The sequence below is a fragment of the Sorex araneus genome, chromosome 3 (assembly GCF_027595985.1).
Source record: "Sorex araneus isolate mSorAra2 chromosome 3, mSorAra2.pri, whole genome shotgun sequence".
Lineage (NCBI taxonomy): Eukaryota > Metazoa > Chordata > Mammalia > Eulipotyphla > Soricidae > Sorex > Sorex araneus.
The window spans coordinates 7,891,920-7,906,844 of record NC_073304.1 but is presented as its reverse complement, the minus strand read 5'-3'; the positions used below and the strand labels follow the sequence as shown (position 1 = coordinate 7,906,844).

The 14,925-nt window shown below is 43.0% G+C and overlaps 1 protein-coding gene across 1 annotated transcript in view; it reads left to right on the top strand.

The window, feature by feature from the left end:
* Positions 1–14,925, top strand: part of PPP4R4 (protein phosphatase 4 regulatory subunit 4) — a 101,946-nt gene that overhangs the window by 18,828 nt on the left and 68,193 nt on the right. Inside the window, exon 3 of the mRNA XM_055133406.1 lies at positions 9,556–9,658. Coding sequence (XP_054989381.1) covers positions 9,556–9,658 — 103 coding nt within the window. The remainder of the gene's footprint in view (positions 1–9,555; positions 9,659–14,925) is intronic.

The window sequence follows — 14,925 nt, the reverse complement described above, 5'->3', positions numbered from 1 at the left end:
CTTCCTTCTGGTGCTGTAAAGCGAGGGAGTTTGGGGCCAGGGAGTTGCTTCCAGAGCTGGAGCACGTGCCCGCGTGAGGAAACACCAGGCTGGGCCGCACATGGGGTGCGACCTGAACCCAGCGATGCCGGGGGGTGACCAGGGCCACACTTTATAGAGCGGGCGGGGGCGGGGGCGGGAGTGTGTGTACCGGGATCTGAACCCAGACCCGATGTATGGGAGCACTGTGCCCCTGACTCCGGAGCCATCGCCAGCGCCGCAGCAAAGCCTGTTTTCTCAGGTTAGTTTTCCCGGCAGTGGGAAAAGGACGATGCAGTTTTCTGCTGCATTGTCCCTTAGGGAGAGCTTCTTTCCCTTCCTCTCTGTCCTTCCTGGAGGGCCTGGGGCTGAACCCACCCGCAGGGGTCTCTGAGTAGGAAAACAGAGAGGAGGACCTTCAAGATACCGAGTCAGATTCCTTGTGGATCTCTTAGATTCTGAGCTCTCATGAGAGTGAAAACAAGACCCAAGAACAGAGGAAGACGGTATTGTCAGTCTCTATAACTGCGAAGGTCCTGCCCTGCTGGGTACCTTTTAACAATTAAAAAATTATTTTTAATTTATTTTTATTTTGGACTGGAGCTGTAGCACAGCGGGTAGGGTGTTTGCCTTGCATGTGGTTCACCCGGGTTCGATTTCTGTGTCCCTCTCGGAGAGCCTGGCAAGCTACTGAGAGTAATTCTGCCCGCACGGCAGAGCCTGGCAAGCTCCCTGTGGCATATTGGGTATGCCAAAAACAGTAACAACAAGTCTCACAATGGAGATGTTACTGGTGCCCGTTCGAGCAAATCGATGAACAACGGGATGATAGTGCAGTGCTACAGTGCTTACTTTTACTTTAGCACTGTGAGACATGCAGTTAGAGTCTTCATGATTAGGTTTCAGTCATCCAGTGTTCCAGCACCTGTCCCTTCACCAGTGTCCCAAGTTCCTCCTCCCAGCACTCTCTCTCTCCCTCCCTCCCTCCCTCCTGCCATGCCCCCCCCCCCCTTTTCTGGGCATTATGGTTTGCAATTCAAGTACTGAAAGGTTATCAGGTATTTCCCTTTACCTACTTTTAGCACTCAGTACTTGCCAGAGGGGTCATCTCCAACCGTCACTGTCATAGTTCTCTGTCACACTTCTTTATCCTGACTCCTCCCACCCAAACTTGTGGCGGGCTTTCAGACGTGGACCAGTCCTCCTGGCCCTTGTTTCTGCTGTCTTTGGTGGTTACCTTTCTTTGTGGGTTTCGTGTACCAGCACAGAGAGCCTTATTTGTAGAGGAGTGCTTTTGAAATTGTATATATTTTAAGTACATTAAACAGCATTTAACAGCATAGTTAAACTTCCCCCCCCCCCCATACTACATAGTTTAGGAGAAGGAATGGGTTGGATAGCGCAGATAGAGGGGTTTGGAATTGGCTGTGTGCACAAGATGGAAGAGAGGCAGTGTGGTGTAGTGGTTAGTGTATGGGTTTTGGAATTTCATGGGCTAGGTAATCTTGGGCAAATACTCTCATCTTTTTGAGTTCCAATTACCTCATCTATAAGGTAGAGCTAATAATGATACCTAATTGACCACGTGAGATTACTTTGAGAACTTGATAATGTGATCACAAGTTGAATGCTTATCAGCATCATGCCTTAGCGTGTGTTCCATTCATGACTGTTTTCCTTCGCGTTACTCTGAGGAGGAGAACAGAAGGAGCCAGGCGAAAGCACTAGAGCATCAATCAAAGCAATGGGGACGCTCAGGCTGGAGGAAGAAATAGAAGTAGGGAGGGAGGAATATTAGGCACTGGAGAATCGAAAGGACTTTGAGGGGTTAGAATGTGAGGGGGCTGAGAATTAGACTTAGCATAGGAAGATAGAAAGAAGAGGGTGTGTGGAGCACAGAGAGAGACGAGAGTCTGAGATTCCAGAGCTGGACGTTTTTGGTGGCGGCTCGTGGGTGCTGAAGGGTGTGGGGCACAGCTGCTAGACGCCTCAAGGAGCACGGGGGAGGTCAGATTGCGGCCAGTGTGAGTGGATTAGAGGGGTCTCCACCAGCCGTCACTCTCACTTGAGTGATGAAATTACCCATCACGATGATGGCGATGACGGAGAGATAACCAGAAAGACGGCCACACTTTTTTTTTAATTTTTATTAGTGAATCACCATGAGGTACAATTACAAACGTATGAACTTTCATGTTTGCATTTCATTTTACATCCCTCCACCAGTGCCCGTTCTCCTCCACCAATGTTCCCAGTATCCCTCCCACCACCAAACTTTTTATTACAACAGAAGACTGCCCGGGGGATGGAGTGGTTTGAGATGTTCCTATAAAAGACGTTTGAAAGACGTTTGAAAGAGCAGGGAGGATCCCGTGCACCAGGATCTGAACTCAGTCCCGATTTTCATCTCCTGAGGGGGATGAAATAATTAGCAACATTAATCTGGACTCTAAAAGATAGCTGTCCTAAATTCACTTGGCTCCTCGTTCTTTCCTTCCTGTTTCCCGTGCAGCCAGCTGCGGTGATTAGCCCAGTTCTTCTGAGCTAGAGAGGAATGAAGGGTGCCGGGTGGGGTGGTGTTTTTCATGTTTTCCGAGTGAAATTGGTGCCTCTTGCAAGGGTTTGTGGTCGGGGCTAACAGAGCAGCTTGTGTGGTGATTGCTCCTTGAGCATTTCAAGGCAAGTTTTAGGACCTGTATTTTAGGCAAAAAGTATGTTTATTATCACACTATCACTGTAGCACTGTCTTCCCGTTGCTCATCAATTTGCTCGAGTGGGCATCAGTAACGTCTCCATTGTGAGACTTGTTGTTACTGTTTTTGGCTTATCGAATATGCCACAGGGAGCTTGCCAGGCTCTGTCATGCGGGTGGGATATTCTTGATAGTTTGCCGGGCTCTCCGAGAAGGGCGGAGGAATCAAACCCAGGTTGGTCGCATGAAAGGCAAATGCCCTTCCTGCTGTGCTATCACATAAGCTTGTTAAAATTACGTACTCCTGAAATGGCAATAAAATGAATTATGTAATGTGGACTTAAACTTACACAGATTGCTTTCAGTTCTTTAGATTTCTGTGAGAGTCTCTGGTTTGTTTTCACTCAGTCTGACCAAAGTCAGCAAGAGAGAAAAAGTGGGACCTCAGCACAAGGGATTCCTAATGCGCAAGCTCGATCACAGTACTCGGGTTCATCCTTTTCAATATTTCTTCTGTCCTATACACAGCCTTCTCCCAAACTCATTTTTTTTTTTTTTTTGCTTTTTGGGTCACACCCGGCGATGCACAGGGGTTACTCCTAGCTCTGCACTCAGGAATCACTCCTGGCGGTGCTCAGGGTACCATATGGGATGCTGGGAATTGAACCCGGGTCAGCCGCGTGCAAGGCAAACGCCCTACCCGCTGTGCTATCGCTCCAGTCCCCTCCAACTCATGTTCCATTTTTTCCTTTTTATACGTTTTTAAATTTTATTTTAATTAAAAAAATTTAGTCACCATGAGATTGCAAAGTTATCCATGACTGAGTTTCAGGCATCCGTTGTTTCAACTTTCCTCCACCAGCATCCCCCTCCCCGCCCCCCATTTGCCTCCCAGCCACCAGTCTGCCTTTAGGAGAGCACTTTTTCAATGACCTAAGTTAGTGCACTGTGGGTTACCGCACTGTTGCTGACAAGAGTTTCCTGCACAACACTTTACCACCTTCCAGCACCCCCTCCTCTTCTTGGTTGATCTTCCCTCCACATAGTTGCTGCCTGTGTTCTATGCCCCAGCCTCCTCAGGTGGTGTGTTTCCTACTAAATACCTGTCCCATGTTCTTTATTTCCTTTGTCTTCAGACATTTGTTATTCCCCCATATGTTTTCTTATACCCCACACATGAAAGAGGTCATTCTGTGTTGATCTCTCTCCTTCTGACTAAATTCACTCAGCACAGTACTCTCCAGGTCCCTCCATGCAGCAGAAAATTGCACGACTTTGTCTTTTTTAGGGCCAAGTAATATTCCATTGTAGCTGTATACCATAGCTTCTTTATTCAGTCATTTTTTCTTAGACTCTTGGATTGTTTCCAGATTTGGGCTGTTGTGGAAAGTGCTGACAGGAACACAGGGGTGCAGGGCCTCGTCTCCATTTTGTTTTTGGATACTTGGTGTGTCCCATGTTTTTCTTTGTGTACACTATGGATACCTCATGTTGAGGTTTTAATCCACCCATTTTGATTGGCTTTTGTGCATTTGACAGAGGTCAGAGTTGATTTTATTTTTTGCATGTAGTTGACCAGTTTTTCCAGAGTCACTGTTGAAGAGGCTTACCTGGCTCTACTTTATATTTTTTGCTCCTTTATCAAAGGTCAAATGATCATATACCTAAGGGATTTTCTCAGGATATTCAGCTCTACTCCATTGACCTAAGGGTCTATACCAAAAAGGATTATACATATATCCTTTATATTAAATAAAATATATAATTATCTGTTGAATATATAAATAAATTATATTTATGTTAATTTATATATTTAAATATTTTGATTTACTCAAAAGTGATAGATATGTTCAGGTGTTCCATATCTAATCTGTACAGTGCTTTGGGGAGTATTGGCCCCCATTTTGATGATGTCAGTTCTTCCAAATCATAAGCACAGGATATATTTCCATTTTCTTGTGTCCATTTTTATTTCTTGAAGTAGAGTTTTGTAGTTTTCTTTGTATAGATCTTTCATCTCCTTAGTTTAACTGATTTTCTGAGAAACAGTTATGAATGGGATTTTAATTTTAATTAATTAATTAATTAATTATATATTTTTTGGGGGTGTCACACCTGGCATTGCACTGGGATTACTCCTGGCTCATGCACTCAGGAATTACTCCTGGTGGTGCTCAGGGGACCATATGGGATGCTGGGAATTGAACCTGGTTCGGCCGTGTGCAAGGCAGACGCCCTACTCACTGTGTTATCACTCCAGCCCCATGAATGGGATTTTAAAAAATATCTTTCTTTTCCCTTTCATTATTTGCATAAAGTAAAGCCACAGACTTTTGTGTGTCAATTTAGTAGCCTGCCAGTTTACTATACAGATCTGTTATTTCAAGGAACTTTTTTTCAGTCTTTAAAATTTTCTAAATATAGTATCATGTCATCCACAGATAGTGAGAGCTTGACTGCATCTTTTCTTATCTGGTTGTCCTTAATTTTTTTTCTTGCCTAATTGCTATGGCAAGTACTTCCAGTACTATATCAAATCGACATGGTAAGAGTGGGTAAACATGCCGCCCTTGCCTGAGCTTAGAGGGAAGCCTTTTAGTTTTATCCCATTGAGTAGAGTGTTTGCTGTGGGCTGTGGTAGATGCTTTTATAGACTGTTATTAAAAGTGTACATATTTTTCCCATATACCATTTTCTATCAAATCCTTTTATCATTCTTTGAAAACAAAAAAATAATTGATAGTTTTAAACTCAAAATTTTTTTGAACTGGGGACCAGAGCAATGGGACAGTGGGTGAGGCACTTGTCTTGCATGTGGTATTCCTAGGTTTGACACCCAGAACCCCATATGATCCCCAGAACCCCATCAAAAGTGATCCCTGAGCGCAGAGTCAGGAGTAAGCCCTGGGCAGAGGCATCTCTCGGAGCTTACTCCTGGCTCTGTGCTTAGGGATCACTCCTGGTGGGTCTCGGGGGATCCTGTGAGGTGCCAGTGATAGAACCTGGGTTGGCAGTGAACAGGGCAAGTGCTCTACCCACGGTACTATCACTTGGGCCCAATAACATTATGATTTTTGACATTCAGCTCCCCCCCAAACCTCCGACTGTGATGTAGCAAATAAGCATGACTGCCCAGAAGGTTACCGCGTCCCTTCATAATCTCAACTTCATTTTGCCTCTTCATCCTCAAGGAAGCCGCTGACCTACCTCCTGTCGCCATAGTTTAGTTTGCGTTCTCTGTAATGCCACACAAGTGGAACCCTAGTAGCATGGATTCCTTTAATTATGACTTCTTTCATTCAGCACGCTCGTCTGTTCTTCACCCATGCTCTGCCGTGTGTCAGTTGTTCATTCCTGTCTATCGCTAGGATCCCACTGTGTGGATGGGTCCGTCTAATTGGCAGTCCCATCTGTTTGTGACTATTTGAGTTGTCCCCACTTTTCATCTAGTACAGAAATCAAGAGAAAATGATCGGATGAGTACTTGTGTTCAAGCATCTCTGTAGTTGTTGACTTCTAAATATCTAACAGTGATATGTCTCGGTGGTTTGATAATTTTGTGGGTAACCTTTGAAGGTATTGTCAAACTTCCAAAGAAGTTGTAACATTTTATACTCCTATTATTTTTGATGTCATTGTGTAGTCCAGCCTTTATAATTTAGGGGTGGAGAGATAGCGTAGCAGGTTAAGGTGCTTGCTTTGCATGTGACCGGTCTGGGTTTGATCCCATCATCCCATATGACCCTCCAAGCACTGCCAGTAGTGATCCTTGAGTGCGGAACCCGGAGTAAGCCCCGAGCACTGCTAGATACGCCCCCAGAGCCAAAATATTATATACATAAAACTTAGTTATGCTAATTGATGTGCAGTATTGTTATGGTTGTAATTTGAATTTACTCAGTCATTAATTTTGTTGAATTTATTTTTCATATGCTTATTTGCCATTTGTATATTTTATGTGGTGAATTTTTTTTTTGTGGTGAATTTTTTAAGGGCTGGAGTGATAGCACAGCAGGTAGGGCATTTGCCTTGCACACGGCCGACCTGGGTTTGATTCCTCTGCCCCTCTCGGAAAGCCCGGCAAGCTACCGAGAGTATCTCGCCCCCATGGCAGAGCCTGGCAAGCTACCCATGGCATATTCGATATGCCAAAAACAGTCACAACGAGTCTCAAAATGGAGACGTTACTGGTGTCTGCTTGAGCAAACTGATGAGCAACCGGATGACAGTGACAGTGACAGAATTTTTTAAATCTTGTGTCTATTTTATGTTGAATATAATTATCTTTTAGCTTGATTGTTTTTCTTACATGTTCTAGGCATACATTTTTGCTGCATAGATGTTATGGTCCGCATTTTATGCCAGTCTAGGGCTTGCCTTTTTATTTTTGTACTCAGGGATCACTCCTGGTGAGGCTTGGGTTTGTGTGCTGGGAATGAAACCCAGGTCAGCCTTGTGCAGGGCAGCACCCTACCTGCCGGGCCACCTCTCTCGCCCCTTTTGAAAGATAGCGTTTAATTTTGTTAATTTATAAATTATGCATCTTCTGTCTTATTTAAAATACATTTGCTATACCCAAGGTGACTAATTTGTCCCTAAATTACACTCCATAATATCGGTAATTAAAATTGATAATATTGTGATCCACTTTTAATTTTTGTATATTATTTTAGCTTGGAAATATATCGTATCTTGCATATAGTTGTTTGTTTATTCCAGCAATATTTGTTGGGGAAAAAAATGACCATTTGCTCCTTGAATTTCTGGTCACATTGTGGTGACCCTGTTTAGCTGCCCATTTTCTGGATATTCTATTTAGTTACTTTTGATTTATTTGACCTGGGGGCCACAGCTGGTGTGGCTCGCTTAGGGATCACTGCCTGACTGGCTCAGGAGATTATCTCAACCAGAGTGATCCTGGGACCGAACACTGTTTGGTGGGGTTGGGCAAGGCAAACGCCTACCCGCTTTGCTGTGTCTCCAACCCTGGACATTCTGTTCTTATCTCTTCATCTGTAAACTCTATCTTTGTGCCAGAGCCACACTGTCTTGTTTGCTAGAGCACTTTAACAAGTTTTGAAATCAGATCTCATCTATCTCTCGAACCAGCTTGCGTTTTCACCAGTACTGAATGACTCATAGAACCAATCTAGCGTAAAAGATACTTTCTTGGAACCAAAAGAAACTCCTATGATTCTGTTTTTGATCTTGTTGCCGTCTACCCCTGTTGTTGATCCTGATTAATAGTTTGCCATTGGGCTGGAGCAATAGCATAGCGGGTACAGTGTTTGCCTTGCACGTGGCCAACCCGGGTTCGATTCCCAGAATCCCATATGGTGCCCTGAGCACCTCCAGGGGTGATTCCTGAGTACAGAACCAGGAGTAACCCCTGTGCATCACCAGGTGTGACCCAGAAAGCAAAAAAAAATAGTTTTCCATAATCAAATTTGAAAAGGCAAATTGATAGGTTAACAGGAAACAAATAAGAATGGTGTCTAAGTATTTAACAAGAATCCCAAAATGTGAGGGGAAAAAAAAAGAATCCCCAAATGTTTACACTTAGATTTTTTTTTTTTGGCTTTTTGGGTCACACCTGATGATGCACAGGGGTTACTCCTGGCTCTGCACTCAGGAATTACCCCTGGCGGTGCTCAGGGAACCATATGGGATGCTGGGAATCGAACCCGGGTCGGCCATGTGCAAGGTAAATGCCCTACCCGCTGTGCTATCACTCCAGCCCCTACACTTAGATTTTTTAAATGTAGAATAAAGCTTTTAGCAGAGGGACAGACATAGAGGGACTGCACTCATTTGTGGAGTATAAAATAGCATCACATGAGGCTGACACCCAAGGACAGTAGATACTAGGGCCAGGGGGATTGCCCCTTAGCTGGAAAACTGCTTCATGAGCAAAGGGGAGAAGGCAGATGGAATAGAGAAGGGATCACTAAGAAAATGATGGCTGGAGGAACCAGTTGGGATGGGAGATGCATGCCGAAAGTAGATAATGGACCAAATATGATGACCTCTCAGTGTCTGTGTTGCAAGCCATAATGCCTAAAAGTAGAGAGAGAGAGTATGGGGAATATTGTCTGCCATAGAGACGGGGGGAGGGGTCGGGAACGGGGGGAGGGGGGGTATACCCGGGATATTGGCGGTGGGGAATGTGCACTGGTGGAGGGATGGGTGTTTGATCATTGAGAGATTGTAACCTAAACATGAAAGCTTGTAACTCTTACAGTGATTCAATAAAATTTAAAAAAATAAAAAAAATAATAAAGCTTTTAGCATAAACATAATGATTAGACTTTCTTGTAAGATTTACATAATGAAATTTCAATTCTGGCCTTATTTTCATACCTAAATGATTTGCTTAAAGTTTAACATTTTCCCTAAGGTGAAGTGTTTATCATTGAAAGTTTTTCTGTTGCTTATGGGCCACCCTAGGGTGCTCAGGGTTTTCTCCTGGCTCTTTGTTCAGGGATTACTCCTGCTGGGCGTGGGGTACCATACGGGATGCTGGAAATTGAACCCAGTTGGCCGCCTGCAAGACCTACCCACCGTACTATCTCTTTGGTCTATCACTTTCAAATTAATGATTATAAATTAGCAATTTAGTTCATAGTAACATATTGAACATTTTTGATTTGGGGGCAGGAGTGTTAGTACAGTGGGTAAGGCACTTGCCTTGCATGTTGCCAACCCAAGTTCAGTTCCCGGCATCCCATATGGTCCCCCAAGCTGTGGTTGGAGTGATTCCTGAGTGTAGAGCCTAGAGTAAGACTTCAGAATCGCTGGGTGTGGAAACAAAAATAATAAATTAAAATTTTCAATTTCTCTGCCAGTGCTGGTCAAGATATCCAAGGAACAAGTGTTATTGCAAATCTTCCAGTTTTGATGCGACAGAATCCCACTGAGACACTTCGGAGAGTCTTGCCAAAAGTCAGAGTAAGTTATAAATTGAGATTTGCGTCTACCATTAATTTCAGTAGCAGATTGTTGTCAGAAAAAAATGTTAGCGCTTTTGATAGCTAATCTTTTGTACGTAAGCACTCAGTGGAGAAAATATTGTGATGCACATTTTGAATTATGAGGAAAATATTTAGCGAAATAAGCTGCTGGAAATGGAGAAATCTAAATTGTGGATTGTAAAAAAGTTTGTAGTCATTTTCTCAGTGGAGACATTTAAATAAAATCAGCTCTTCAGTTGCTCAAAAAGGTCCCAGTTATTCTGCAGAGTCACAGCTATCTAATTTAAGTTGTTTTGTTGATTTCAATTTATACTCATAGTATTTCTACAATGCTGATAATTAAATTTCATTGGCATAAAGATTGGGTTGTGGCTTTATCATTTTAGTTTTAAATTTATTCTGCTTCCTAAATTACTAGATAATTAGTTTTCCTGTTTTGAATAAAATATTTGAGGAGGATGTTTCCTCTATTTAATATTTATTATTGATGTGTAGCTTACATATTTAATAATATTTTGTGCCTATTCCTGCCACTGTGCAAAGTACTTCTCTAGTGAGCAAATAATGATTGATGTCTTCTCGGGAACCTGCTTGCTAACCAGGGCAAGGAGGTTGCACACGAACGTTGCCAACATTGCTAATAGTGCACCCTGCACAGTTCGCTTTACTTTTTGCTTGTCACTTTTTAATATTTATCTATCTGTGTTTCAAGTGTAATAGTGTAGCATTAGACTTTAATTTTAGGGATATATGGTTCCAGTTATTGTGATTTTCAGATCTGGGATATCCTATATTACTTTTATGAGATACTCACATTCCATGCAGGCAATGTAATTGTTTTTTTTTTTTTTTTTTTTTTGTGGGGACACACCTGACTGTCCCCAGGGCTTGCTTCTGTGCTCAGGGATCACTCCTGATGGCGCTGGAGGACCATATGTGCTGGGGAATCAGACCAGGGTTTACCATGTCCAAGGCAACCCTCTGTACCGTTTCTCCAGCCCCAATACAATTTTTTTTTCACTGATGCCTACAATTTTGTGTTTCAGACAACACCAGGTGCTACACAGGGCTTACTCCTAGGTCTGTGCTCAGGGATTACTCCTAGTGGAGCTTGGGAGGGGGGCAGGGGGAGCAATATGGGCTGCCGGGGATTGAACCTGTGCGGGCCACGTACAAGGCAATCTCCTTATCTGCTGTTAATCTCTCTGACCCAGCATGCTGGTATTTCTGTGCAAGCAATATGAGATTTTTCTTTTCTTTTTTCTTTTACTGTTTACAATGGTGGATTGTAAATATATTTATTTTTAGCTTGGGATGTAATTCAAATGTGAATCAACCTTATTTTTTTTCCATTTCTTTCTTTCTCGGGCTGGAGCAATAGCACAGCGGGTAGGGCGTTCATCTTGCACTCGGCTGACCCGGGCTTGATTCCTCTGTCCCTCTCGGAGAGTCCGGCAAGCTACCGCCCGCACGGCAGAGCCTAGCAAGCTCCCCGTGGCGTATTGGATATGCCAGAAACAGTAACAACAAGTCTCACAATAGAGACGTTACTGGTGCCCGCTCAAGCAAATCGATGAGCAACGGGACGACAGTGACAGTGACTCTCCTTCTCAGAATCATGCCATAATTTTAATGGAATTTAGAATCCACGGTTCAGGTTTAATTTCCTGTTCAACTTTAGCAGTAGTAACTGTTCTGAGCTTGTAAGCATAATGCCTGAAAGTGGCCGTGCCATAAAGCAAGAGTGAAGGGAAAGACAGGCACCCTGGGCTAAGCTAGCCTTGCAGTGAGAGAGTGCAGTACTGAAAATACTGAGCATGTTGTTAATTCTGTGTTGAGCAGGTTTATTCTGGCCCACAAAGAGCATGATTGTCCAGAATTCCATAAAATGAGAATAAGAGACAAAGCATGAACTTCAGTGACCTTTAGAAGTCTGTAAACAATTTTGAAAAATATTTCACTTTGCATAGTGCATTCACAATAAGGTCAGGACTGGAGCGATAGCACAGCGGGTAGGGCATTTGCTTTGCACGCGGCCAACCCAGGTTCGATTCCTCTGTCCCTCTCAGAGAGCCTGGGAAGCTACTGAGAGTATCTCTCTCCCACGGCAGAGCCTGGCAAGCTACCTGTGGCATATTCGATATGCCAAAAACAGTAACAACAAGTCTCACAATGGAGACGTTATTGGTGCCCGCTTGAACAATTCAATGAACAATGGGATGACAGTGCTACAGTGCAAATAGCTTTTTAGATCTTAATTTCATGAAATATATAAAGAATATTTTATACATATATATGAGATATACAAAGAATCAAATATATCTGGTAAAACCAGAGTTATAGAAGATAGGATTTTTAACACACTTCTAAAGTAATTAAAATTACTACATAATGGATTAACTAATGGATATAAAAAGACTAAAATAATGAAATCTGTTAGGTGTTTGTTTATTTGTTGATAAATGATTTATTTATTGCCAGATGATTTCATATATTTTTTAAGCTAGTTAGCAAGGAGCTATTTATTTAGGACTTGTTTACTTTCTCCTATACTAAAATTTATTCTAAAAGTATTGCAGTCAGTTCCGGATTAGATTCTGTGTCAGAAAGGCCTAATGAATAGAAAACTATTAAAGAACAAGTACCAGAGAGTATTTAATTGTATGATTTTGATTTTATGTAAAAATGCTGAATAAGTAAGCAAAGGGGAAAGACTTTGTGGAATTAGTGTAATGACTTTTCTAGAGGATTTAAAACATAATATAGGCAGCTAAGCATAGGAACAACCTGATTTCAAGTAGTAAGACTTCAGTTTATGCGCAAACCATCTTAACATCATTATATTCTAATAATGTCAGGGTTTACTGGCAATCGTGGTTAGCACTTTGTGAATTTTGCTTTGCTTCTGTGAGGGGTTACTTTTAGTGATAAGGCTTGATAAAGTTTCACATATCCACTTTCCTCACTCTTTCCTTGGCCATCATTTCTTAATTTTCTATAAAAGCAGTCTTGGATCTCAAAGTGGGCTGATCTCACTAGCAATTGTGACTTTCTTAGCTTACTTGTTAATTTGTTGAATAAACCATATGCCAGGTGCCCTTCTAGGCACAGAGAACATAGAATAAAACAGAATTCTTGATCTCACAGAAGTTCAAGTCCAGACTGGGAAGCAGACATCAAAATGGGTGAGTGAGCATAAGGAAAAGGATTACCTGTCGGGAGAAGCTGGTATCCACGGGGAGGTTAAGAAGCAAAAGAACCGAACGCTGAAGGGGCAGGAGGAAGCAGCCCTCCTAAGAGTCAAGAGCGGGTGGTCGAGGTGGCAGAGTGGTTGTCAATTTCCAGTGTGGTTGGAACCCAGTTGGCCAGGGTAGAGTCTGGGTTGAACAGTGGTTAGAGGCATGGTGGTCTTTGGTGCTTACAAGAGTTGCGTTGCTTTCCCAGGGCAGTGGAAAGCCATGAAGCGCCATGTACGTTTTGATGGTGTGCAGAGGGTAGATAAGAGTGGGACTCAGAAGTGGCAGTGCTCCTTCTGAGAAACTTGGTGCTCTTGTGGATTAGGGCAGCTACTAGGGACAGTGAAAAGATCAGCTCTGCCTGAGATTCACTAGATGATGGGTTGGTGAGGAATGGCCTTCAGATTTCCGGGTTGAGCATCTCCATGACTCTCCTGGTTTGGGGTGTCTTGGTTAATATCTTATTAAATCCATGAAAAAAGTAGTTTGAAATAAACATTTACTAAGCTCCCAGGAATAATGGAGTTTTAGAGAATTTAAAGGTACTAATAGTAAATACATTATACAAGAAGTTAATTGTTCTGAAAAATTTTATTGTGTTTATAAACAGAAGTTTAAGCAGAACGTTTGGTCTTGTAGGTGGCTGATCCAGGTTTGATCTCCCACATCCCATATGGTCCCCCAAGCACAGTGAAGAGTAATTCCTGAGTGCAGAGCTGGGAGTAACCTCTGAGCATCTCCAGGTGTGACCCAAAAAAGCAAACAAAACAAAACAAAATAAAAAATAAAGAATTCACCTTTTGCTATTGAGAAAATCAGCAATGATGGGCGTTTCGCTGGTCTCATCTCAAATTTCACTAATATTTTATTTTGTTTGTTTTTTCGACCACAACCTACAGTGTCCAGGATCATTCCTGGTGGTTCTCAGGAGACCGTTTGAAATGCTGGGGGTGGAACCCTTATTTGCCACGAGCAAGGCAAGCTTTTTACCTGGTGTACTATCTCTCTTGCTGCAGATCTCACTAATATTTTTTTGTGACCTTGGCAATAAATGTGTGGCTGAAAATAGAATGATAGATACAGGTTCAGAACTGACCTAATTCATACTATTCTTAAGTTTTTTACAGAATGGGTTACTGTCCTTATCACTGTCATCCCATTGTTCATCGATTTGCTCGAGCAGGTGCCAGTAACGTCTCTATTCATCCCAGCCTGAGATTTTAGCAACCTCTCCTTACTCATCCTTCCAAACGGTGCTGTATTGGAGGCTCTTTCAGGGTCAGGGGAATGAGACCCATTATTGTTACTGCATTTGGCATATCGAATACGCCACAGGGAGCTTGCCAGGCTCTGCCGTGAAGGTGGGATACTCTTGGTAGCTTGCTGGCCTCTCCAAGAAGGATAGAGAATGTATGTAAGAGAATACAAGCAAGTATGTTAAAACCAAACACATGTGTGCTGCTTTAGGTATATCAGTGGGCTAGACTATAAGAGGTCACGTGTCCGTGCTTCTGGGAGCTTTGTTTTATAGTCTCTGGATCTTGGTTGTTGATGGGATTACATGGCGCTAGGAGTAGTTTGTGGGTGTGACTGCCAAGCTACTGGAGAATGGGGGATCTGGGTGGAGGAGGCCCAATCCTGATCCAAGCAGGCAGGCTTGGAGATCTCAGCCCTGGGTCCCGCATGCCAGGGTTCCTCTGCTGGTTTCTTCATGCGTGATGCTCATCTGAGCATGTCGAGAGTGACCCTGAGCATGGATGTGTCTGGGTTCTGGAGGTTTTCAGCTGCTGGGGCTTTGCTTGGGGCAGGCAGGGAAAATCAGCCCACCCCTCTCTGAGGGGCCCTGGTGAGGACAGCCTGGCATGGGGGCAGGAGACTCACAGAGTGGGTAATGTATGATAGTGCAATTATGTCTCTTATCTCAAGCTTTAATTTGAATAAGAATTGAGAAAGGAAGTATTATCATCTCCAATTTAAAACCCCTATGTACAGAGACATTTAAATATAG